Genomic DNA, 27,466 nt, shown 5'->3' on the forward strand with positions numbered 1-27,466 from the left:
TTTTGTTTTCTGTTTTCGTAACACGTCGCTGAAGCTTGCTCCGAGGCTCATGCGAGGTTCACACTAGGCCGACGATCGGCCGATTTCGGTCTGGCGATGGTCGGCGGCAGCGATTTTCGTGCCGTCGGCGCGCCTGTCACACTGCGCAGACGCCGACCGAGCGCCGATCGTCGCCCGACGAGCGCATCGCGTCGGCGACATAGCAGCCGTCGGCCGACCCGCGTGTCACACACTGCCGACCTCACGCCGACGTTGTCCTATCCCGACAGCTCGACGCTGCTGCTTCGTGCGCGCGGCCCGTCTGCTAGCTCCGTTGCTGAAGGCGTCGTGGAAATCGAACATATCTTTTATTATGGGACAAGTTGGCAGTAAAGCGACGTGAATAGTAGGCCTTTTATTACAGCACAGGCGACTTCCGAAGCGCCGTCAGCTGCTGAGTCGATACGAAACCACCTAGGCCTGGCGACGACTAGGGCAGCCTGGGACAAGCGCACAGTTCGTCGCCCGGCGTTGCCACAGGCGGTGTCGTTGCCGAAAGATCCACTTTTGCACAGGCACATTATCGTTGCTCTAATCTAGGAAGCATCCTTTCTGGTTCACGGCTGTTTCGTATTTTCTTGTGCGGACGTGAAGTACATGTTTACGCCGAGCATGCCGGCCGGCCCAACGTTTTTAGATCCCTTGGGCCGGCCGGCCAGCCTGGATCCCGTCTGCCGGCGTCATAAAAACGAGCTGAAGAGTGTTCTTGACGTAAATATTAAACCCTGTGATAAGAAATGTGAAAAATGTTTCATTTCTGAGGATCGCTGACCAATACTGAGCTGTTGGCAAAGGTAACGACTGCGATACGAGCAAACTTCTTCCCACAACCGCCTCGCAGCTGCCGCTGGCCTGACGTTGGGGTCCGGCTCGCCTTGCGCCCGCTCGCTTCGTTGCTGAAGACGTCGCGGAAATATACCATACCATTATTTTATTGTGAGATGATGCTGTTGACAGTAAAGCGATGTGTAGAGTATGCCTTTTTATTATAGCTCAGGCGACTTCCGAAGCGCCGGCCGCTGCGACTCCGATGCGAAAGAGGCTATAGGCCTAGCGACGACCACGGCAGCCAGGCAGCAGCAGAGCTCGCCGCCCGGAGCGCCCGCGAGCGGTGCCGTTGCCGAAAGCTCGAAACATAAGCAGGCATGCTTTATCGCTGCTCGAGCAGTCTTTCTGACGACAAGGCGATCTTGTCTTTTCTTGTGTCATTTGTGCACCATCCCAAGCAGCGCACAGGCACTGCTGCACGGCGGCGAAGTGCGACACCGATTGTGGGCGGAGCTTGGGTACAGCGGCGCAGCGATGTTCACCGCTCCGTGTGTCCCTGCTTGCAGTGGGGCGGCAGTTCGCAAGCGACGATCGGTGCTGCGCGTCGGCCAAGTAGTCATATGGCGTGATGAATGTTGCTGCGCGTGCATTATTTGTCTACATAATGATTGCACTTCGCGCTGTGAGCTCGGTACTCGCTTTTGGTCGGCGAATGTTTTCGCTCGGCCACCGATCTGCCCAAGACATGTCGGCCGACGGGTCTCGTCGGCATCTTTGGTCGGCGACGTTGTCACATTAGGAAGACGCTTGGACGTTGGGGGCGTCGTCGTCGGTGCAGTGTGACTGGCTAGTCGGGGAACGACCAGGTTGGCGGCGTCGCGTCGGCATCGGGGTCTCGTCGGCCTAGTGTGAACGCACTTGCAGAAAATCCGTGACCTGAAACCGCGTGTCTGTAGCGTACGCCCATCTGGTCTTTTCTACTGGTCACCCAAGTGTCTCTTTACCTGCGTTTGAGGCTAGGACTCTGAGAACAAATTTGAAGAGGTGGATATTGTGCGCCCTGCTTGTAAAACGGAAACGGAGACCATTGAGCACTTGGTTCTGAGGTGTGCAAAACTCCGCTCAGCGCTGGGATTTGCTGGAGACTTGGAGGATGGAAAGGACGGGTAAGTTTAAAAGGTGGATGGGAAAGGGGTGACCTTGACGAAGGGGAGCTTGGAAGATTGGTGTAGGAAATCAAGGGAGGGGTGAATTTGGAGGGAAAAAGATATCCAAACTAGACAATGTAAGAGCGAAATTGAAATAAAGGGAAAAGAAAAATCAATTAACAATGGGGGAAGTACAGGCTAGGTGGCGCAAGCTGCCACCAAATACAAAGAATAAAGTCAATATCATCCATCCACTTGTTTGATGTCGATGGCGATATTTTTGTTAGTTTCTCCGAGTTCCTCCCTCTGATTGATAAGTGATTGAGCAGGCTGGAGCTACAGCCACCACCCGAACGCCTGAACTTGAGTTTACAATTTCTTTGGTGTGGTGGGTGTGCCCGTTGCGGGCTCTGCCTTCCAGTGGTCGCCTGTTGGTCGATCGACCGCCTTCCCGATTACGTTGCGAGCGCTGGCGCGCCGCGCTGACTGCCGGCAGCATCATGACGCTCATGGAGTTTGTCGGGTGCGCCTTGATCGGCTTCGGACCGGCGCTGTCCATGTTCGCCATAACCATCGCCAGGGACCCGATCCGCATAATCATTCTGATCACTGCGTGAGTCAATGCGCTGCTCACGTGACGCAGCCCGCGTGTGCTACAGAGTGAATGTGCGGCACACTACAGAAGCGGTACCTGTGACCATTGCTTGCCTGTCATTGTCGTAGGAGCTCACTTTAGATCTGCTTAGACGACACCTTTACTTGCGGCACCGGAGCGCCCATTTCGACAGAGTTCGCTCATTTCGTTACGGTGCGAGCGGATTTTGGTGGAGAAATTAGTAGCCTAACATCCTGTCAGTAAACGTCAGGTCGGAGTCATGTCAACTAACTTAGGTTACAGCACAAATTAGTATTTGCAAGAGGAAATCCTTCCGAGGAAGGCGTTTCCAAGTATTCCTTAATTAAGCAAGGAAAACTGGTCTCGAAAGTTATTCACTACAGTGAAATCTCAAGCGGAAGGGGTATAAAAACCTGAAAGCATAGTATATGTGAAAAGGGAGGTGTGCGTAATTGAACCGAGATGCCATTGGGCTCAGAGTAGGGATGCACAAATCACAGTCTTTAAATAGGAAACTGTTATGAAGCAACTTTTTATTCCATGTGAGTGTTTAATGATCATAGAGACTTTGTAAACACAAGCTTTGTAGTGAACGAGCCTGCAGAGCATTCTCTGGTGTGCTGGTCATCCGTCCCTTCTCTGCGCAGAGGAAATGAGAAGCACGCATGTACTATCAGCAATGAATGAAACGCGAACAAGAAAAGCGAGGTGACGACAAGAAAACACGAGCATATTAGCTCCTAAAAATAATATACAAGAGAGGTTGATTAGCACTTCTGAAGGATATTCCTCGCACCTTCGAAGTGAAATTACCATCCACTAGTATTGGGCTTACCATTGTTAGGAGCTTCGTATTTTGCTGTCCATTGCTCAGTTGTCTTGTTCGCGTTTCATTTCTTGCTTATAGTACCTTTTCAAAGAGTGCATCCTGTGTGTTGCTATGTTCCTCACTGGACTGTTGCTACTTCTGTCGCAAGCCAAGAGGAAATGGTGGCTCAGTCTGTCTGCACACATTGGCAGCAGTACCAAAGAGCAGTTGTTGTGACTTGTGTGTTTTCACAATGCAACATGTCCGTATATAGGGTACCTTTACGTGTTTTTGCCCCAAGTTTACTGACACTGATAACCTGCCGAAATGCTTTGTTATGGTCTCAGTACAGATTGGGTCTTGTGCAGTGCTGAAACCTCATAAGTATTGTTTCTCTTCACCTTGGCTGCAGGAACTTGAGGACGTGTTAAAATAGAAGGCTTATTAAATCGGACACACTGTGGTTGAGAGTTCCATAATCGACTGCTTAGCAGAGCCTCTGCCATCTTTACATTGCAGCCTGAGGAAACTCCGGAAATGTGTGTCAGCATTGAGGGAAGGTGTTGTAGGGCTTGAAAATAGCCTTTCTTACTGCTTTGATTGCTTGGTTTCAAGGCATGCCGTCTGTGTGCTTCAAAGTACACTTTGGTTAGCGGAAATTCTTTATGCTGCACTGCTGCGATAAGTGCCTGTCTCAGACAACAACAAAAGTGTGAAAGCTCTTGTAGAAGCACGAGAACATGACCAGTTCTCTATAGGTACACTGCACTTAAAGAACATGTTTTCTTGGTCTCTCAGAAACGTGCCTGGGTGTGGACAGAGCAGTTTGAGAATGTGCAGGGCCAGAAAACATGTTATTACTAAGCTGTGCATGAATTGCGTCTGATAAGTGCTGAAAAATGAAGGTTGTTGCTAAAGTTCCGTGTAATGGCGTCCAAAGTGATGCGCCCGTTCATATTTCTGACGTCATCAGGCAGTTCAGAAAGCCTGTAATTTCACCGAAACAGAAGTGTTTGTAACCGGATCTAAAGTGCTGTTGTCAAAATCAGAAGCAGGCTTTAGAATGAGCCATGTTGTCAGGGTGAACATTGGCCTGCTACTGAGAAAAGCCCTTGGCTGGCACAACAGGAAAGGCTGCCGTGCCTATCTTTGGATGTAAAGAATCAACAAAAAATACTGTTAATGTTGGAGTGACTGCTTGAGCGTATTTCTGCATGTAGCATCGGCGCTCACAGGTTTCCATCTGTTCATTCTCAAAGCGTTGCAGACATCTGTATTTGCTTTGTTGATCGTTTCACGAGGAAGTGGCAGGAGTACGTGTTGGTCACTCTCAATTTATTCTACTATCAGCGGTTTTAAATAGCATAAGTGCCAGTCAATTTAAACCTGTGCTTTGTGGTGCTTAATCGAAGTGCAAAAATTTTTAAAATTGAGCGCTAGGGTAGTTAATCAGAGCACCAAGCAGATTCAACGCACCTGCCTCGGTGGCTGAGTGGTTATGTCACTCGGCTGCTGACCCGAAAGACGTGGGTTCCATCCCAGCCGCTGCGGTCGAATTTTGATGGAGGCGAAATCCTAGAGGCCCGTGTACTGTGCGATATCAGTGCACGTTAGAGAACCCCAAGTGGTCAGAATTTCCGGAGACCTCCACTACGGCGTCCCTCATAGCCTGAGTTGCTTTTGGATGTTAGAACCCTATAAACCAGCAGATTTACCACATGTAGAGAACTTACACTAGAAGGTACTCATGCTTCTGCAGTCTAAGTCCCATGTTTACTGTAGCAGTTCAGCTGCAGAATCGTTTTTGAATCTGTAAGCAGCAGTAGTAACAGTTGTCTAATCTGTCTGGCAAACCTGCTTACGGAAAGTGAGATATATCGTCGTGCAGGGCATATAATTTCGTGTAGGATACATTATTTCATGCAGCCATGAAATAATCATCAATATACTAGCTATCAACATATTAGAGGCAATGCATGGTTATATACATTAGCTTTGTGGTATTTATGACTGCCTGCTAAAAAGCCACCTCCAATGTTTGTCTTCTACGCATGGATTGAATTTGCTTGTGCTTGCAAAAATTAGTTGGCAGTCATATATACTTTTGCTGATATGTAAATTAAATATGCTGATGTTTGCAGTTCTGCACTTCGCTTTATTAGTGGAGTGCATAAATTGCATTTGCTGGCAGCTAGATTATTTCAGTTGGAGTTTGAATGCAGCCGATTGCAAAAAGCATTATGCATTGTACTGATTTCATCGTTATCTTTTTCTGCTGCACGTTTTCTCCCGAGCTCTCTTCTGATTTATATTGTTTCTTTCTTGATAATTTCGCAGTTATCTTTTTGCCTTGTATTGAATACTTTGTTTACTGCTATCACCTTTTTGTATTCAGTTCACTGATAAGTGACAGTTTCACCTTGGTGTAACTGCCGCCGCAGTGGCTCAGTGGTTATGGCGTTCGATGCTTGACCCGAAAGATAAAGATTCGACCCCGGCCACAGCAGTCGCATTTCGATAGAGCTGCAATGCTAGATGCCTGTGTGATGTCAGTGTACGTTAAAGAACCCCAGGTGGTCGAAATTCCCGGAGTCCTCTATTACAGTGTCCCTCGCAGCCTGAGTTGCGTTGGGACGCTAAATTCCATAAAACCACAATAACCACCTTGGTGTAATTGCACCTTAATACATGTCCTTATGTTTACATCACGTGACTTTTCACTGCCTTCAGTGTACTTTTGAACATTTTTGGATCCTACACTAGCCGTTGGCTGTGGATCAAAACAGTGGTTTGAAACTTGGTACATTTCCACCACAACGAAAACTGCGCAAACCGCACGAAGGACGCAGAAAGGGCAGACGAGACACAGGCGTTGTGTCTCGTCTCCCTTTTCTGCGTCCTTCGTGAAGTTTGCGCTGTTTTCATTGTGATGGAAAACCAACTAGCTCGTGATGTGTTCTTCAAGCACATTTTCTTCGATGAATGCCAAAACTGCGAGTACAGTAAAGAGGGGTTGTCGACGTTGCGCAGGGCGTTCTTCTGGCTGCTGTCGCTGCTGCTGTCGTCCATCGTGTGGTTCGCGGTGGTGCCCCTGCGTAAGCAGCTGGCCTTTGGGGTGGTCTGCTCGGTCATCTTCCAGGAAGCCGGCCGCTTCCTCTTCTACCGGCTGCTGAGGTGGGCATGCCACGAGCTCATGTTGCTGTTGTGCTGAGTTGAGCTACACGTTGATTAGTTCTGTATTGACTGGTGCACCTGTAGATGTAGGAACGATGGCGGTGCAAAGAAAAACCACTCCATGAGGGGATGCGGGGCGGAAGGGCCAACTTGTGAACCACCGCGGCGATTCTGATGACATTTTAAGGCGTGGTATACCCGTATGCAATTAGAACATAAACCAAAATATCAGGGTTGTATCTTGAGTGTGTAAAAAAGCTGTTCACATCACAATGAACTATTGAGTGCGTCAGTGTAGGATAACTATCATTTTAAAGAAAACTTGTAACTTGACTTTTTCAGTGAAGATTACCCTGGAAAAACTCCACATACAAGATAAGGGCAAGCGATTGTTCTTCTAAGACCGTGTTTTTTCATGCTAATTTAAAGCAACTTTGCATTTTTTTTTGTGTGTGCTGTCATTGCCATTTCAAAATTTGACTCTTTTTGCCATAAAGACATAACAACTGAGCATGGTAAGTGCTTTGCCTTGTTCCTGAGGAAATTTTGGTCCGGAAAGCACCTTCAAAATAAATTTTGACTGACCAGTATAAAAACGATAGTTTTCCTAAATGTTGAATTTGGCTCCAAATGCGTACTAAGAAAAATGACTTCAAAGATTTGAGCAGCTGTAATTTTGGTTTTAGGATATTTTTTTCTTAAATGACGCTTTTTTTTTCATTTGCTGCGTTGCTACTGCATTTGCATTGCGACACTGTTGCAATGCTGTGTTTGCATTGCCCCTATTTTGCCGTTTTTGAGCTGTGCAATGACTTTGTGTGCAGAGGCTCACGGAAATAGAAGGCTGAACAGTTAATGTAAGTGTGGCAGAGGCAGGGATAAACCAAGTCACAGTCACGGAGTTCTGAAACTCCAAAAGTGCCTGTTACTTTATCTAATGCTGTTGTCATTAATTCTGAATGGCACCTTGTTTTAACATAACAGAGACCCCGTTACGCAGAAAATATGGCGTCAGTGTTTCGTGTCGGCGTTGTCGGCATTGTGAGCGATAAGTAGGGTGGCATAGGCAGCCATCCACGGAGAAGCAATCTAGTTGGGCAACCTATGTCACATGTCCTTGTGGGGTCATCACAACCTAACTAGCGGATTGTGAGGGAACTGACCACCTTGGCAGGTGGCAGTTAAATTTATATTTGATCGCGAGAGGTTGCTCGGGAAGAGCCACTTGGGTCGCACAAGACCCATCAGTGGCAACACCTGCAATCGCATGGCAGTGGCATATCCTTTAACCTCTGCACCACTGTGCCAGGAGTGGTATGAGGACTCCCAGGGATCTATGAATCTTAAGTAGAGAACGACCAATTCTACATACTACATGGGCATTAACTCAATGACACTATGGTGTCATATCCTTAAGGCAGAGCTTAAAGGTGCACTGAAGAGGAATCCAAACTTGTCTTTTTGCCGCGGGAACTCCATCTACACGCTCCTGGCATTCTTAGAAACTTCGATTTATTGCCCGGTGCGGCCGATTTCCCTAATTTAAATTGGATTAACGTCCAGCTCCTGCCTTTTTTTTTTTTAATTCCCCGCATATGGTGGTAGTCGACCAACGCATGGAATGCCTTTCAGGCAGTGGCGTGGCAGCTTTTCTTTCACTTTTATTTGTTTTTTTTTAGGTTTCCATGAATAAATAGATCTAGTCAGAGACTACACAGCTGCAAATTAGGCCCACGGAAATAAAAACAGGCGTGGATCTCTTTGCTTTCGCTGGGTTTGATCCCAGCTGCGGCGGTTGAATTTCGATGGAGGCGAAATTCTAGATGCCCGTGTACTGTGCGATGCCAGTGCACGTTAAAGAGCCCCAGGTGGTCGAAACTTCCGGAGCCCTTCACTACGGCGTCCCTCATAGCCAGAGTCGCTTTGGGACGTTAAACCCCAATAAACCAATAAACCAATCTTTGCTTTTGCCGATCACTATGCATCACTCCGCCAATGGCAGAGTGGCAAGCCACCATGGGACTGGATGAAAGGTTGGTAGACTCCTCCCACCATTTACAGGGAATTAAAAAAAAAGACGGGAGCTGGACGTTTAATTAGATTTAAATTAGGGAAATCGGCCGCACAGGGCAATAATTCAACATTTCTAAGAACGCTCGGAACGTGTAGATCGAGTTCCCGTGGCAAAAAGACGAGTTCAGATTCCTCTTCAGTGCACCTTTAAGTGTCCCCTCGAGTTTTTTTTTGGTCATGTGGCAGCATGCAAGCCGTTGTTGTGCATCATCAGACAAAGTGAGGCTGTGTGACTGGCGCTGTGCAGGAAAGCTGAGCTGGGTCTGAAGAAGGTCACCGAAGTGGGCGCAGATGGCGCTGTCGTCTCCAGTTCTCGGACGACGCTCTCGTATGGTGAGTGGCACCTGGAATACTTCCGCCTGCATCTCTGCATGGAGGGTGCATGAGCCCACTTACTTGGTCAGGGCCGTGCAAGACAGAGGGCCCTGGTAGGCCTCTGGCTTCGATGCATTAAGAAGCAACCATTACAGGCTAATGTTTAAATGTTATAGAGAATACCTAACTGATCAGGATTCTGGAACCTGGCAAGATGTGGTTATTGTGAAAAATTTTTTTGGGGGGGGACTGGTTGGTGTTCATTCATTGTGGACATCCGCACTGCTTGAAGGCACAAGAAGACTGTGAGCACACTTAAGTTGTGAGGAGACTGATACATACAAAATTGTGAAGTGTTAACTGACAGCTGTTTTTATTCGTGGTTCGGTAGGCACTTAATTGACGAATTAAAAGCGAGGTCAGAAGCAGGGAACATTTGGGTTCGTGTTTGATAGCGAGATCTTTACTTCTGACGAATTATGAAGCAGGGGGGGGGGGGATTCTCCTGAGACAAACTTCACCAAAGCCGTTGAAGCATGCGTGGCAGCTGGCATGCTGATAGGGGACTTATTGAGCATCTGTAGCTCTTGGTAAAATGAAAACAATGGGACTTCTGGTCAGTAGCCTTGTTTTGAGCCCTTGTTTCTGAAGCGTACCTTTTGAACTTGTCCTCAAATCTGACCGCATCATGAATAACAAGCATTAGTAAAAGGTTTCAAACTGTTTGTTAATTGAAAACATAAGCTGGAATGAGTGTAAGATATTCACTAATTGTTGTTCAGTGTCTTCAGCTTTGCACAGTGCATTCTCTAGAGGGTGCATGTTCAATTTGAAGTCAGTTTTAGCCTGATTTTTAAGAAATCTGTTTGGGATGCGAGAATCGGGTAAAGCCTGGTTTTACTCAACAGCAAAGGGCCCTAATTATAAGCATTTGTGTCCTGTTTGCAAGGCCTCAGATCCAGCATCTCTGACTACTGATGTGTTGCTCTCAGGATTAGAAACATGTTTTACTTATTTAACTGTGATTTTCGAAATGCAGTCGATCAGGAGGTGGGGACAGGTGAAGACTTGAAGAGGCTATGAGGACAGATTCAATTTGGCCTGTATTGCTAGGTTACTACATTCTATCGGTGAAGAGACCACTTTTATCAAAAAAAAGAAGCTTTTGTATAAAATACAAAAAAACGAGGTACAGGCAATGCCACCATCAGCCTTCTTCAACATGTGTCAGTCCTCAGCTTTTCTTCGTGTTGTTGTTCTAGCATAAATGAGTGTTCTAGCCTGCTGTACCACCTAGTTCAACTGCTGTCACTTGAGACCACTGCTTGTACCACACTGTGCTCATGGTACTTTTTTTTTCTTTAAGTAGTACAGGCACTGTCTTTGTTAAGCGTGTTCTCTTTTCTTGTAATGGTGTTGAACATGGTAGTATGAAGATAAATTGCTGCATGAAATTTGCTTGTCTAGTCATTTTGGTTTGAGCAGTTGAATGATAGCTGTGATTTTGCAAGTTTCATTCAGATCACATGAAACACACAAATCAAATCTTTATTTGCAACATCGTTCCCTTAGAGGCGCAGACTGAACGCTCATAACAAAGCTTGATTGCACAATTTGTTGTCATTTTGGACACTTGGGACAGGCTGGTATAAGAGCAGTATTGAATTAAAACTACAAAGCAGCAAATGTAGGACAATTTTCTGTGCCTCGTATGACCTGACCTACACGTTGTCGTAGCCACTGTTCGGCTGTTGAAACCAAAATATTGTCACGTAGTTGCGACTGCAGTCCGGCGAACAGGAAAGCAACGAGAATCGCTTCAAAATGAAACTGTTTATTTTGGTTGACTTGCACCCACAAAGAACTTAATCACTCGGCGGTGGCGTAGCAACAAGCGTGCTCGGCGGTCGTTGAACAGAATCCCCACCACTGTCGGCCGTGCTCTTTTTAAAGCTGATAGCGAACATTCGAGATAAAGCTTGGAAAGTTACTTGAACATTCAGGAACAACGTAGAGTCGGCTCTGCCTGGATGCGATCAGTCGAGATAAATCTAGGCGCATCTTGCATCATAAACAAAGCGATAAGGCAGTGGGCCGGCAGCTTTGAAGAATGAACAAACATTCGCGGCAATAATATGAAGCAAAAAAATCAGTTTAACTTCTGTCCTCCGCAGTGTCTGGCCTGGGCTTTGGCGTGATGAGCGGTGTCTTCTCGCTGCTCAACGTGCTGGCAGATGCCGTGGGTCCCGGCACGGTTGGGCTGAATGGCGGCTCGTCATCCTTCTTCCTCACATCAGGTACCAAAGTTTGTCTCTGTTCTTCACACTCACTGTGTAGGCTACAGTCCAGCTTGGCAGGGAATGCTGGGATAGCACTCGAGAGCTAATTTTGCTGAATGGCTGCCATGCGGTGTGGGCTTTTTGACTGGAAAAAAAAAAAAAAAGAAGACGTGGTAGATGTCACCACAACACGGGCCAGTTTTTTTTTTTTTTTCGTGTAGGGTCTTGTGGTTCATGAATGGCAGTTTACCAATATCCCTCAAGAGAAAAGTACACAACAGCTGTACCTTACTGGTACTCAACTATGGGGCAGAAACGTGGAGGCTAACAAAGAGGGTTCAGCTTAAGTTGAGGACAACGCAGCGAGCTATGGAAAGCAAGATGATAGGTGTAACGTTAAGAGATCGGAAGTGGGCGTAGTGGGTGAGGGAACAAACATGGCTTAATGACATGCCAGTCGAAATCAAGAGGATGAAGTGGGCTTGGGCAGGGCATATAATGCGAAGGCAAGATAACCGCTGGTCTTTAAGGGTAACGGAGTGGATTCCTAAAGAAAGCAAACGTAGCAGGGGACGGCAGAAAGTTAGGTGGGCGGATGAGATTAAGAAGTTTGCGGGGATAGGGTGACCGCAACTTGCAAAGGACAGGGTTAATCGGAGAGACATGGGAGGCGCCTTTGCCCTGCAGTGGGCGTAGTCAGGCTGATGATGATGATGATGAGGGTCATGTTGTGCAGCTCTCTGCAAAAATTTATTGATCCTGCAGGCTGTGAAGAAGATTCGTACCCCTTGTTGGGAGGAGACACAGCAGCTGCAATGATTGTGCTGAGATGTAGATTGCACCCCTAAACCATATCCTTGCCTGCATACATGCATCTGTAGGCAGGAGTGTGATGTGTGGAAATTTAGGCTTCTTTCCTTGGCTGTGATATCCCGAAAATTTTTGACTACAGACCAAATTTTGGGTGGCGTCTGCTATATTTAGGGGTCTTCTGCCGGAGTCTGAACCACATTTTCAGGACCAGCGGCTGAGAAATCCTCTTTCTAGTGGTGTGGTGCTGGCATTATTCAAACCTACAAATCCCACTACTGAGCTGCTTCGGTGTAGTGTGTGGTGAGGAACACGCAAAGCCATTCCTCTTTCGAGAAATTACGGTCACTGAGTATGCATAACGAGGCATGCTGCAAGCCTCACAAGCAAACCCCTTGGACCGAATACTTATGATGGGGGTGTACTTCACATTGTTTGGCTTTTGTTTATGTTAAAGGAACACAGACACCAAATTTTTGCTGGCATGTCTTCTTTGTAACGATGCATTAGATAATAATAATAATAATCTTTATTCAGTGTAATCCGAACATACATAAAACGGAAGCGCCGAAGCCACAAGTGGACTTGTGCGGCGACAACCGGCAGCCACGGCAATCTTCGCGTTACATCAGAGCTCCATCAGAGGCAAGAGAAAATTAAAAGACGTAAACATGAAGAACACAAAAATTTTGGCATGGAAAGAATGAAAAAGCACTGATAAGATTTTAGTACATGTTAAAGATTCTCTAACGCTTGAACAGCAACACGCAGTTTTTTGCGGGTGGTTAAAGTAAATGAATCATCCGGTAATTCGTTAAAGATAGCTGGCACGTAATATTTTCTAGTTGCTTTGCCGTAGTGAGTGCGCACTCTCGGTTTATGATAGCGAGGAACATGTCTCAACGGTACCGGTTTCGTATTTATGTGTCTGTATGCGCTATTCCAAAAATATTTCAGTACTACAATGTGTTTAAAAAGATTGTCAAAAGAAGGCAAACTGGCTGCGGTAAAGACACTGTTGGGAAGATTTTCCTGCGGCAAGTAGAGAACGCTTGTAGCAATGTTTTTCAAAATCCTATTGACACATTTCCATGTGAAAGAGCAGTTAAAAAAACAACACATACACATAGATGATATTAGCTTGCGTGAATTTCCCCGTGGTGTTCCCCTACGGCTGCTGAATGATGATTTGCGGTTCACTTGTTCCGTCTCTCCAGCGCTGACGACCAGTGCCTTTGTGCTGCTGCACACCTTCTGGGGGGTGGTCTCCTTCCACGCCCTGGACCACGGCCGCTGGCCCCTGGTGGCTTTTGTGGTCATCACCCACCTGGTCGCCTCCTGCCTGGTGAGTGGTGGCTTCGTCGTGTGTTCCCCAGGTCACTCTTCAACGACAGCTGCATCATACTGCTTCTGTGAAAGATCAATAAGGTTGCATTGCAGATTATCAAAAGCCAGAACTACATCACATCGCAATGACTTTTCAAATCTTACTTTAGCCCCGCCGCGGTGGCTCAGTGGCTACGGTGCTCGGCTGCTGGCCCGAAAGACGCGGGTTTGATCCCGGCCGCGGTGGCTGAATTTCGATGAAGGCGAAATTCTAGAGGCCCGTGTGCTGTGCGATGTCAGTGCACGTTAAAGAACCCCAGGAGGTCGAAATTTCCGGAGCCCTCCACTACGGCGTCCCTCATAGCCTCAATCACTTTGGGACGTTAAACCCCATAAACCAAACCAAATCTTACTTTACATTTGCCAGTTTTTGAGGTAATTGGTCTGATGGTTTTTTTTTTTTGGTCGTATAAGCAGAGACATGTGCCATTGTTCCAGTTGAGAATTAACTGTGACTCAAAGTAGTTCAAATGTGGTGGATAACGTTTATGTGAAGCTACTACAAGGAAAATGGTGGTGGTGGGGGGGGGATTTCATTACTCATTACGTTACAAAATCAGCTGGTCCAGAAAGCTAATAATTCAGTTATCCATTGCTATGACGAATAATTTCTTATGTTACCTGATCTTGCTGCGGCCATGTTTGCTGGACTCTCTTGTATTTGTACTGAATAGATTTACTGAATAGAACCAACAGACTCTCTTGTATTTGTACTGAATAGATTTACTGAGTGGAACCAACAGACATGAAGTCTGTTGGTTCGTTGCCTACAGGTTTGCAGTTCTTATTTTTCCTATCATTCTTGCATTCTTGGCCACAGCTTGCGCTGTACCACTTTTGCATTTCTATCAGGCGCTATTGCGTGCCAAGCCAAGCTGGGCCATGCGCTTTCTCCCCTGACTGTGGTTGTCACCACCAAGAAGGATAAAAAGGGATTTCTGGCTGTGTTGTTGGCTTGGTATTGAACAAAATGTGGCTTGATGAAATTAGGCAGCCGAGGGGTATGCAGAGCGAGCAGTGTCGTGTGTGTCGTCTCTTGTCCTGTTTCTATGCTCTGGTTTTTGCAGTGTTTTTTATACAGTCAAGCCCACTTATAACAATATTCAAGTGCCATGGAAATACCATTGTTACAACCAATCATTATTATAACAGGGTTGTGCCGAAAAAAAGAAAAGACGACAAACTTCAGAGCATTTATTGACAGTAAATGCCCAGAGGGGTTTGATTGTTCTAATGCCTGTAAAAGCTCGTTAATTCAAACTTCAGGGAACCGGAACAATGTTCACCGATGACCAAAGCACCGCCATTACTGCGCCACCGGGAGCTTCGCATGCCTCCACGTCACAGGAATCAAGCCGGCTTTTTGGAAGCTATTCTTATGGGAAATTCAAGAAGCATGCAGAACCAAGGGTGCGGTGACAGCTGACAAGAGAAAGACCGCGCTGGCTGCATGCATGTGCACTGCACCGACTGATTGGGGGTACGCATGGCATGCGTAGCCAATGCAGCAGCTCTCCTGACGCAATGACGCCTGCCTCTTTTGCTATCGTGGCGTTGCTGCGCCAGCTTAGTCCATTGGTCGGCCCCACACGTGCGCACTTTTGTGTTGTAAGCATGGTTTTGATGGTGTGGTTGTAGCATTTCCTTCTTTCTTTTTCTATAATGGCTGACACTCAAGTACCAGATTTAATTGTTATAACCAATAATGTGCCTTGACAGCATTGCTATAAGCAGTTTATTTTACCATAGAACACATGGCAAAGCTGATGGTGCCATGACTGACCATTGTTATATCCGATATATTGTGATAACCAGTATTGTTATAAGTGGGCTTGACTGTATCAACAACTGTGGTCCAACCACAGATTCTGTTTTGCACTTCCTCTTTGTGATGAGACTGCAGGTGGCAGAGATAGTGTGCTTAGTGCTGTCAAACCATGCTGTGTCTCTGTGCATGTTTGCAAACTGCAACGTTTTGCAAACACTGCATACTGACACTTTGCACCTCCTTGGAAGCGTGGGGATGAGATGCACGTCTGGGCTAGTCCAGCTGTTTGATGCCTTAAGCACAGCACGTGCCTTAGAGCCACATATAGTAGTAACATCATCGCAACTGGAATAATATATATTGATTATATGTCAGTCCCACAGTTTGCCATTTGACAAATTGAGACCTCATCCCACTTTCACTCTTTGTTAGCGGCTTAAACCACGCAATTGCAATGGTGCAACATTGCTTGATCCAGCGAGAAAAATTGGGAGAAATAAAAATGGCATGCAGTTGGTATAGCATTTTTCTGGAAGAGCATTGTCCCCACACTCTTATTGTGCCTCTCGTAGTGGTGCCCAGTAACATCAGCCAGCATTTTCCTCATTGTTTCCAAGCTCATGAAGGTGCATCTTAAAGGTGCACTAAAGTGGACTCGGAGCTCGTCTTTTTACTGTGTGAACTGAACCTACATGCTCTGAGCATTCTTAGAAACTTCAAATTATTGTCCTGCGTTTCCGATTCCCCTATTAAATCCATTTAAACTTCCCGGCTCTCATCCTTTTTTTTTTCTTTGAACTCACCTCCGAAAGTAGGAGGAGTAAACCAATGCATGGAGTGCCTTTCAGCCAGTCGCGGGGCGTCTTGCCACTCTGCCGTCGACAGAATGATACATAAAGCATACATAAAGCAAAGAGTTCACGCATATTTTTATTTCCGTGGGCCTAATTTGAGGCTGTGTTGACTGCAAATGAAACTATTCATTTACGGAAACCTAAAAACAAAATAAAAGCAAAATAGGGGATATTCAAAATTCCGCAAGTGCGCTTTCCCACATAGCAATGTTGCCCCAAACAAGATGGCCGACTTCGCTATAAAGGAACTACGTGGGCTTCAGGACAGGCGCTAAAGATGTGGATAGAATGTGAGAAACGTATTTTGGAAGAATCGAACAAAAAACCAGTCTTTCTTGCTTTGTTTCAGCTGGAAACGCATGGTCAGCCATCTTGTTTTGGGCAACATTGTTATGTGGGAAAGCGCACTTGCGGAATTTTGAATATCCCCTATTGAACCCGCCACTCGACTGGCTGAAAGGCACTCCGCGTGTTGGTTGACTCCTTTCGGAGGTGAGTTCAAAAAAAGAAAGGCAGGAGCCAGGACGTTTAATTTGATTTAGTAGGGGAATCAAACGCACAGGAGAATAATTTGACAACGTTGAAATTCGGGCTTGTTGGTTCATACTTCGGAGCAATAGCGCGAACAGGACAAGGGACCAAGAACGAGTAGACACACACAGCGCGCTATTGCTCCGAAATAATTTGACTAAGAACGCCCAGAGCGTGAAGAGCTTCTTCCCATGGTAAAAAGACAAGCTCAGAATTCTCTTTAGTGCACCTTTAGGCTTTGTTTCTAGGCCGTGTTTCAAGGTGCAAGCACTGTGTGTGCTTTTATGAACAGCCCATTCTTGCACATGTTATCACGTTAAATTAACAGCTCACAATCATGCTCATGGAGGCTTTTTCTTTTTTGTCTACTCTTACTGCATGCTTGAACCTTTGTAACAACTTGTTAGAACAGGCGGTAATGTCCAATATTTCGGCGTCTTGTGAAAGAAGTCTGCAGAATCCAAATATTGTTACCTTACAACAAACTTTCGGCGAATCTGTTCCGCCGCCGATATTTAAAACTGTGCGCTGTTGTAGACGCTTGCCCAACATATTGCACTGGCGGTCGCTTTGTCAGACGAGCAAGAGTTGGTGCATGTGCAAACCTCATCACCTTTGACAATATATGTAGCGCGCTTATAATTTTTCCTTCCACCATGGCCGCAGTGAACTAGACTAGCATGGTGTACAGTGGTGAGCAGCATTGATTGCATGCGTTGCCCCAGAATCCAAAACCAGGGAACCATTGGCAGCGTTTGGCAGTTCCTTGGTTGATAAGGGTTGTCCAGAGCGGTTTGTATTTTTGTTTGGGACATCTGCAGATTATTTGGCAAAAAAGAAAAGGAAGTAATGGGACTCAAATATGCGGTTTCACTTCTGAGGCCAGTGCCTGCAAGGCCATTTGTTTGAACTAGATTTCACAGGTGATAGTGCCACCCCTGTGATAGTGCCACCCCTGTTATTTTGTCTAGGCCAGCAGCCTTGTAGCTCATACTGTGTTCAGAACTAATGGTGGCTTCTTTCTTTCAACCCCATAGTACACCATAGTGCATTGCACGGGCTCGGGCCAGCCCAAAAGCCCGGGCCGCGGGCCGGGCCGGTCCTGGGCCTGAAGTTGCGGGCCCGGGCCAGGTTCGGGTTTAAAGCTGCGGGCCTGCGCCGGGCTTGGGCCCGTACAGAAACGGCTGGTGTCCGACTTTTCATTCACTATTGCAGAGTGAAGTACACAGCTGCGGCATTGAAGCAGCGGCACGGATGAGCTATGACTTATAGTACGCGCTGAGAAAAAAACTAAGCTTTATTCATTGACTTATTTATTTCCTTATTTCCACGCCGCGGCGCAGTAACAGTAAAATTCAACCGGCCTTAATTGGCCATTGATCGTTCGTCATCCCGAAACATACCTATACACTATTAGAAATGCATTCGGGAAGAACATATTAGTTTAGGACGCTTATAGTCTTCAAGCACACACCGTGAAATACTTAATCAAGTCTTTTAGCTTTTCGTTTCTGCTGAAAGGCGACAAGTTCTGCTATGAGTTCTACCTGTGAGATCGTGTTCACTAAAAAAATATCATCCCACTGCTTGCTAGGCAGCTTTATTTAATGTTTATACTTTGCGGGTGGCAAAATATAATTGTTTAAATCATGGGGGAATGCAAAGCAGCCTATTACGCATGTATGCAGCCCTTTTTGTTTGGCTCTCGGAAGTTCCGAGTTTATCTTTGCGCACCTACACGAGATCACTGTCCAAAAGACGGGCCTGGCGAGCACTACTCTTAATCACTTCCTTCTGGATTAAAGAGAACCAACTTTCTGCAAGCCAAACTGTGGTTTCAGAACCTTTGTCTGCCAGTTTCTTATCGGTCTAGTATCAGTCTACTTGCTCAGAGTGAGCAGTATACCTCATGCGTTACTGTGAAACGGGCCGGGCTGGGCCCGGGCTGGACTTCACTTCGGGATTCACGGGCCGGGCTGGGCTCGCTAGTGCGATAATTTAGCGGGCTCGGGCCGGGCCCGGGCTTGAAGCCGCGGGCCTGGGCCGGGCTCGGGCTTCAGTGCTCGGGCCCGGTCCGTGCTCGGGCCTCAGATTAAGGCCCGTGCAGTGCTCTAGTACACCATTGTCTGATGAGGCACCGAATTTTTGTGTCCTCAGTTTGTAAAACTCCATACCAGTGGTTCTTTCTTTTGGAGGCATGCAAGGCTGTTTTCTTTTTTTTTATGCTTTGCTGAAGCTAAAAGTAGACGTGCACATCTCCTGACATGGAAAGTGCTATGCAAAGATACTCCCTTATCTTTGTTTTGTTGAAATATTAATACTAAATTTTATGCTTTTACGGCATATCTGTGCAAACCCATCGAAATTGCAAGCATGTCAGTGGTGCTACCTCCAATAGTATCTTTAAAGGCAAAACTGTCACTAAAGTCTGTAAAGTTATTATTAGCTAGCAGTTTTGCTGATTATTTTCTTGGTTTCGTGCCCTCGACACCATGCTCTTTTTGAGGAAGCTTTGCAGACAATGTGAGTACTAACATGAGCACAAATACGAGTAGCGCCATTGTTTCTGTTTCCCAAAGATGCACGCGCCATTCTTGTTTGTTGATGTTTATGTTGTCAGTCAAGGCACAGGACAGTTGGCCATAGCCCATGCCATTGTGTCACTGTCTCATCGTATACTGTACAGTCGAACCTCAATGTAACGAAATTCGCGATGTAACGCATTTTTTGCATTTCCCAATCACTTCCCCATTGAAAACCATGTATTTTTTTTTCGCGATTTAACGAAGTAATTTTGCTCCGCACTTTCGATGTAACGAAGTCCTTGCGCATCGCATGCATGTGCCAGGAGCTACCTTGACAATCGAATGAGAGCTAAAAGGTTAGCCGAGTCGAAACGCAGTTTGTATTTGCCCTTTTACGCGCCAATTTTGCCGGCAGTGTGGGAATCTGCGAGAACGTACCGCCGCGCCATCTGTCGTGCGCATACAAAGCCCGCGGCATGGAAGTTTCAAGACGCGCCGCGCCATGACGCCACTGGCGAGCTGTAGACTCTGAACGTGAAAGCGCAAACCGGAATTTTCTTGCAGCGTCCGTTCGTTTTTTGTTTTTTTTGCGTGCGATGTCCTCGTAGACAACAACAAAAAAAAGTCTTCAGTGTTGACAAACTCGTGGAGCTAGTGTGGTCGTACCTATAGTGAACTAGAATACTATCCTAGTGGCGCGAACGGAAGGGCGCGGGCGTGCTCTTTGGCGTAGAAGCCACCAGGTGGCGCCACTGCAACTTTTTGCAGCGGCGTCGTCGCGGCTCCGTTTGGAGCTTGTGTATGCTTCTCCACGTCGTTGTGTCGGTGTCGTGCTCTAATACGCCGGTAGTTAATAAACATGCATGCCATTTGCTTCAACTAGCTTCAGAGTAACCTGATAGGCACTTTTTTTTCCCAGCCGTGCCCCTTTGAGCAGTTCGGCGATGATGAAAAATCGCGTTGTTGCATGCCGTATGCTACCGAGAACGGGCAATGAGAGAGGCTCACGGTTTTGCCGGTGGGTGTTAGTTGTCTAGATGCATCTCTTACCAGGCTCATTTTGTTTACCTGTGATTATAGTTTGGTACTATGGGGTTTAATGTCTTTTTTTTAATTCGACTTGTGTTTATTTGAAAATTCTTTTTCCTGTATTGAGCTTTGCTGCCCTAACCTCTCGCCGACATGTGTGGTGCTTGTGGCCTAAAGGCATTTTTTACCTGCACCGTTCTAACTATTGCATTCTTTGCTTCTCTTTATGTTCCTATATTGCATTGTTATATTTTTGTGACCTTTGTTTTTCCACATCAACCTTGTATACGCTCCCCCCTTATGTAATACCCCGACAGGGGCCTTTAAGGGACAATAAATGATGATGAAATGAATGTCCCAAAGCAACTCAGGCTATTGGGACACCGTAGTCGAGGGCTTCGGATAATTTCGACCACCTGGAGTTCTTTAAAGTTTTCTGACATCGCACAGCACACGGGCCTCTAGCATATCGCCTCCGACGAAATTCGATCGGCGCGGCCGGGATCGAACCGGCGTCTTTCGGGCCAGCAGCCGAGCACCATAACCACTGAGCCACCGTGGCGGCTTACAGTCATAGAAAACTGCCTTCCTCATTCATCTGTACGCGCGCCTACGTGTCATCCAGTTTACGGAAACCAGTTTTTTTCTGAGGCGCTTAAGCGGCCTCAGAAACATATTTTGTTCACTGAATGTTATTCACTATTGAAAATATTTCCACCCCAATTTTCGGCAAGTCTTGCAATGTATGCATGACATATGCCAAGTTGAGAAGACACGGGAGGCGAGCATTATACTTTTATTGGCAAGTGCAGACATGTGAAAGAAAAATTGAAGCGAATATTGGTTTGATGGGAGGCACATTATTGGCGTAATCAGCCGAAATTAGGTTACATAGCAATGCCATCTGCGGAATCAAGGCTATAGCTTTCCTAAGAAGGTGCTTCGGAGATCTAAGTGCAACGACTCATTTTCAGGTACTTAGAAGCTTGGCGCTTCCGGTTGTTGCTGCTATTGAAGCTTTTTTCATAAAACAGTTGGTTGGTTTGGTTGGTTTATGGGGTTTAACGTCTCAAAGCGACTAAGGCTATGAGAGACGCCGTAGTAGTGGAGGGCTTCGGAAATTGAAGGCGGGTTGTTATATAAAAAGCAGTGAGCTCTGCTGCCACATTCTCACAGTGGTCAGGACAGCCAAGCCGAAGCTCTGTTTTTGTCTTAACCACCTGTACAATATCAACGATACTGTCTGCATGTAGTTCTAGGAGGCTAAAACATGTCGTGAAGGCATTTTTTAGGTCAGCTACAAATTTGTAGAGGGGAGCAGCGGGATACAGAAGACCACCGTTGTCTTTCATGCGAGTGAACGGGGCTAAGTTTTAGTTCCCAGCCGCCTCTTTGGTCCGCAAAAGCAAATTCAGGCAGCTTTCACAGCTCGTCTTCAGGACACATTTTCTGGCGACATAACCAGCTATATAAAATATTAGCCGGCTGTCACTTGATGCCACGGTGCAGGTGACACCCTCTGAACCTCAAAACTGTTTGGGTTGGTGTGGCTAGATGTGATCCCGTACAGGGCTTGTAATGCAACATTTTTGCCATGTAGAGCAATGGTTTGGTTTGGTTTATGGGGTTTAACGTCCCAAAACGACTCAGGCTATGAGAGACGCCGTAGTGGAGGGCTCCGGAAATTCCGACCACCTGGGGTTCTTTGACGTGCATTGACATCGCACAGTACACGGGTCTCTAGAATTTCTCCTCCAAAGAATGGCTCTACGGACATTTTCCAGTTACACCTGAAAAGTAGAAAATGTATTACACAGATGTTGTCTTCCTGGTAAAAATACTGTGCGGCGAACAAAGACGCCTTAGGAGCTCCCGGATAACCGCTCCGACAGCCCGGAGCAAAGCAATGGGAGTCCGTCTTCATTTTCGGCATTGTGCCTCTCTGTAGTATATAGCACCAACTTCACACACGCAATACGATTTTCTCCGGATCACTCACATCTCGAGGAGTCACGCCGAAACGTAGAACGCACACAAAACACTTCGGTTCAGCGCCCGGAGAGTCGTTCTGAACGTGAGAAGCAGCACGGCAGCGGCAGCGCAGGCTAGCGCAGGGCTAGTAAAAGGCGCAGTGGCGCCCCTTGCGGCGAGGAGCGGCGTTTTGCTTCAGCCGCTCCGCTGCCGCGCGCCTCCGTTCGCGCCACTAGATGAGTATTCTAGTTCACTATAGTCGTACCTTTAAAACGGGTGAGCAGCGAAAAAAAAAAAAAACGTGCCCTGGCAGAGGAGGCGAGTGGCGAAGGGGGTAGAGGGGAGGCGTGGCGTGGGAGGCGCGCGCGGTGCATTCTGGGTGGGCGGCTTCGGCGCGCTCTCGGCGCGGCCCGCGCGAAATGCAGCCGGCTGCATTCCGCGCCGGCGTGGAGGAAGGCGCGCCGGGCGCCGTCAGAGCGCGCCGGTAGCTGCCGAACACGCTGGCGATCGGGCGCCGCTGTTTCGCGGACGTGACGTCGCCGTGCCGCGCGCGCACGCGCGCTCGCGCTACGTCGGAGTATAACTATAGTGTACTAGAATTAGGAGTAGTGGGTCGAGGGAAGGCGGCGGGCTGAAGCTGTTTGCGCCGACGCCGACAGATGGCGCTGCCGCTCCCTTCACCTGGCAAGTGCGCGCTCGCTCGCAGCAGCTCGGCGAGTAGCTGGTGATCAGGCAGGTATGCTCCTCAAGTTATTCGGGCTCTACGAGGTTTAATTTTACAACAGACATTTATGGAAGAAAGGCAGATAGTCCTCTCTTGTAAAGTCATAAACGTTCCGTGTGACTTATGGCTGGCGAGCGTTCACTGTAGCTCACATAGGCATGTGAAAAGTCTGATTGCATCGAAAATATATACAAAATGGCTTTATTTGCAATAATTCGCAAATATTTCCGAGAAAACGCAAAGCTGCACTAGTGGAATTGAGGGAGCCGTGGACGAAAGCAACACCATCGTAGTTCCAAAACTTGTGCAGTGCCCAGAGCTCAGATGGTTTAGGGACTTCGCTTAGCTGAAACGCATAATTCTCGCGAGGCTGACATAACTCCGCTGCTTCGTCATTCTGGGACATGGGTGATCTATCCCCTTGTGTGCATTGCCTCTTGGCCAACAGGTCGCTGGGCACTTGCGAAGACATTCTTTTTCTCGCTGGCCTCTCGCGCGAGGGCTTTTCGGACAGATACGCGGGAAGGTTGAGCAGAATTTTTGGTTCTGCATCTGGTGAAAGAAATGGCTTTCCACGTGGTATGCGCACCTCCTTGCCGTTGATGATATTGTTACAATATCATCAACAATATGCACATAGTTTCTTAATATGTACTTCTCTTCAAAATGCAGCTCACACACGGCATCCGTCATTTCTAGGGGCTTGTCCGCACGATGCAAGTTGCGCTGCCATGTGCTGCGGCTTGCTTCGTCTTCAGGAACCCCGAATAATGATAACTTCGGAGCATCCTTCACTCCACTGCAGCTGGTCCTACACCCAGGAGCAAAACAATAGTTCCTCCGCCGAGGTTTGCTCTTCTCGTAGTATCATGGGCTGCACAGCGCAGCAGAGGTGAAATCAAGACGCACATGAGTTAACGTACGGAGGAAAAACGCTTGCCCACGACGATCTTGTTGAAACCAGCGCGCGTACCCTACGTATATGCGTGCACGTGCTAAGATTGCCGCGCAATGTGTTCCGTTTCTCGTACGGTCAGTGGATGGCCCCTACCTGTTTCCTAGATAAAGTCACGGGGCAGACTGAATTGTCTTCTGACAATGGAATTTGGGGAATTACACCTATGTTAAACAGCATAACAGAGCATGACACACTGAAAATGCACTCCAAGGCAGAGCGCACTACCCGTGTAACAAGCCGGCGCCTATCGCAGCGAGCTCCGGAGTATGAGGGGGCTGCCAAGTGAAAGGCGCAGCAGCGCCGCCGCGCGGCGACCCGAGATTTCGGCGCTGCCTGCTTCACGCGCTCCGCTGGCACGGAGCTTCACTCGCCCCACTACTCCTATTTCTAGTACACTATAGTATAACCGCGCCGCGAGCACAATCCCACCGCGCCGGCGTGAGTGATGCGAACATTTTTCTTTATTTTTCTCTGATGCGTCCCCGGCTGCAAATGTTCAATGCTGATGATGATGATACCAGTAGCGACATCTTGTGGCGGCTTTCAGTACTAGGCGCTGCGCTCGTTCTTTTGCTATGCGCACACGGAGAAAAATGATGCCGTCGCGGTGTTTGCTATCACTCATTATGCTCCTGATGTAGAAAAAAACATCCGGTGCCCTTGTTAGCGATACTATTACTCGATTTTCTTGCGTATTTCCTCAATAAGTGATTTACAAGTTCCCATCAACAAGCAGTGTTCCTGAACCAGTTATACTTTATTTTGACAGCTGAAACATGGGAACCTTGACGTAACGAAATTCGCGATGTAACGAAATTTTCGGCTGCAAGTAGGACTTCGTTATATCGAGGTTCAACTTATTTACTTTCATGACAATCGCTTGTGTTTTGCAAAAGGAATTGAAAAAATTTGGGGTGTTCCTGTACTGGAGATGTTTTCATTGTGCACATCTGTAATTTCAACAGACAAGGTAATGGGTGTGGTTGTTATCAGGTTGTATCCGTCATGAAAGCAAAATGTGGTAGTCTCTCTCGATGTTGTGCCTTTCGTGACTTGCTGCTTTGGCTAAGTGACTGTGAGGTCCCACCACAGAGCACATGGGCCGCCGCGGTGGCTCAGCGGTTATGGTGCTCGGCTGCTGACCCGAAAGACGCGGGTTCGATCCCGGCCGCGGCGGCTGGAATTTCTTTGGAGGAGAAATTCTAGAGGCCCGTGTACTGTGCGATGTCAGTGCACGTTAAAGAACCCCAGGTGGTCGAAATTTCCGGAGCCCTCCACTACGGCGTCTCTCATAGCCTTAGTCGCTTTGGGACGTTAAACCCCATAAACCAAACCAAACCCACAGAGCACATGGCCGTCGATTCATTACTCAGCATTTCAATTAATGCAAACTGGTAAAGTGCACCCATTTTCGGAGATTTCTGTGTGTGTAAAAGAACCGCAGGTGAGCAGGATGAATATGGAGTCCTCCACGTAACATCCCCGAGACGTCCACATAACATCCCTGGGATGTCCACGTGAGATATTTCGATTAGTACAAGCTGTTAACTTCCGCCCATTTTCAGATATTTCTGTCGGTGCAAAAAAAACTGCAGGTGGGCGGGATGCATGTGGAGTCCTCCACGTAACATCCCCGGGACGTCCACGTGAGACAATGCTCTTGCTTTGACAATGCAGACGCTGCTGAATCCATCCGGCCTGCACATTGCCTCCCTGGTGCCCATATACTTGCTCCTGCTGGTGTCGGCGGTGCTGGCCTTCCACGCAGCCGGTGGACGGCTGCACGCGTTGCTGCGCTTCAAGGGACTCAGCCTTCCACAGCAGCAGCAACAGGCTCAGCCGTCTCCGCACTGACCTCCGACATTCGCGACAGGCCGGCTCACTGGACTGCACGATCGATGTGTCCCCCTCCTTAGTTCACAGCCTGTTGTGTTTTTTATAGACATGCGTGTTTACTTATCATGCGTCTGTGAGACACACAAGACGCACGTCTCATAGACCTGTGCTATGAAAGGAGTGATGTGCGAAGGCGATAAGACTGTAGTCAGACGGTATACACAGGGAGAAGCTGTGTGTTGTGTTCCTTCCCAACTGAAAAAAGTTCTATGATGCAATAACCTCATAGAGGATTCGTCATAGAATATCATGCAATTTGTATGATGTTCTATGGCATCTCTATGATGACCGTATGATTTTGCAAAAATGTATGACATTTGTATGATAATTTTCGATTACTTCGATGAGTTTATTGCATCATACAACTTTTTTCAGCAGGGTTGTGAGCACGTTTTTGTCAGGGATTTGGAAGAAGGATTGGAAGCTAACTGGAGTGACGACGAAGACCAAGACATCTTTCGCTGCGAGCGTGCCTTGGGCAAATCCAGCGCACTGCATAGATGCATAGCTGCATTGTGAAGGATACACCTTCAATTTTTTTACTTTTTGCAAGCTCAGCCACCTTCTTCGTTAAAGCCACTGTTCTGTTTCGCTCTGACAAGAAAAATCGACTGCCTGATAGGGACTATTTATGCGTTTTGCTCAGATCATGGAACTTGACGTTGTTTTCATTGATAAATAATTAATTATTGTGTCTTTGTATTTAGGTCTGTTACTCCATGTTAAGAATAAAATGGTTGTGTCAGGCCTTTACATCGACGGTTGTTCAAGGCTCTTGATGTGTCGAAGAAAACGCTGGTGGGTCAGCAGCCCATTTTTCATTTTGGTTCTTGGTATTGGAGGAAGATGTGTGGAAGGTCTTTGTAAGAAACAAAAAATTATGAAAGAGCTGAAGAGGGTCTTTAGGACAAGGTCACTTGAGAGGGACAGTTACTTCTGGCTTTGCTGTCTCGAATATGTAACATTTATCATTACTTCTTTTTTGGAACGATAATGAACAACTGCAGTTCTCAAAGAGAAATATCCTGCTGCTACATGCAGTAGAATCTGGATGATAATGTACATGATTGATATGGATTTTGGGGTGATACAAATTCATAAAATTCCCCAGCTGGAGTGCATTGTGTACAGTGGGCAGAATTTTGAATGGTACGAACACTCTTCCGCACCACTGCGGATGATGTGAACTCTTGAGTCAGGACTACACCCTCGAGCACTAAGCATTGCGTGTACATCGTCGGCGTCATCAGCAGTTCCGCTATATGCACCATGAATACTGAGCTGTAGCCATGCGGTTGTACGTAAATCTCTGTCTGTCATAAACAAATCAATGTGAATGCATTTCTCACGCTTCTGCATCTCGATTTTGTTGTTTTGGGTGGTACAAAATTTTGGATATGAATATTTATCGCAGTCTATGAGATTCGTATCGTTGGGATTCTACTGTAGGTGCGTCAAGCGAATGGACCTCTTATTTTTCAATGAAGTAAAAAAAGTATTTTCATTTTTAATGATACGCATATCACAAGGGCAATTTCTATTGGCAGTTGAGACGAGGACAGCTAAGATCCTCAGACTCATTTCAGGCACAAAAAATGTTGCTAGTCACTGTGATCTGTTAAATGAAAATGAAGGACAAATTTTGGTAGCTTGTATCAATTTACCACGTTTTAATGGAAAATCGGTTAGTTTCTCTCAAAATTGAGCTTTTAAGAGCTAGGAGATGCCTGAAAATTAAATGCGAGTATTGCCACCTTTGTCACAAGCAAACTGCGATGTCACCAGTCCTTTTTA

General features: G+C 47.0%; 1 protein-coding gene and 1 pseudogene across 1 annotated transcript; one reads left to right on the forward strand and one right to left on the reverse strand.

Moving 5' to 3' along the window:
- Positions 1 to 2,238: 2,238 nt before the first annotated feature.
- LOC149367111 (gamma-secretase subunit Aph-1-like) lies at positions 2,239 to 26,427 on the forward strand. Its single transcript, XM_089554191.1, has 6 exons — positions 2,239 to 2,568; positions 6,410 to 6,553; positions 8,874 to 8,959; positions 11,116 to 11,238; positions 13,248 to 13,375; positions 25,454 to 26,427. The coding sequence occupies exons 1-6, from the start codon at positions 2,456 to 2,458 to the stop codon at positions 25,628 to 25,630; spliced, it is 771 nt and encodes a 256-aa protein (XP_089410317.1). The 5' UTR covers positions 2,239 to 2,455; the 3' UTR covers positions 25,631 to 26,427.
- Positions 22,966 to 25,185, reverse strand: LOC149367112 (uncharacterized; annotated as a pseudogene).
- Positions 26,428 to 27,466: the final 1,039 nt, after the last annotated feature.

Source organism: Amblyomma mixtum, chromosome 1, assembly GCF_055824585.1.
Source record: "Amblyomma mixtum isolate Tamu chromosome 1, ASM5582458v1, whole genome shotgun sequence".
Taxonomy (NCBI): domain Eukaryota; kingdom Metazoa; phylum Arthropoda; class Arachnida; order Ixodida; family Ixodidae; genus Amblyomma; species Amblyomma mixtum.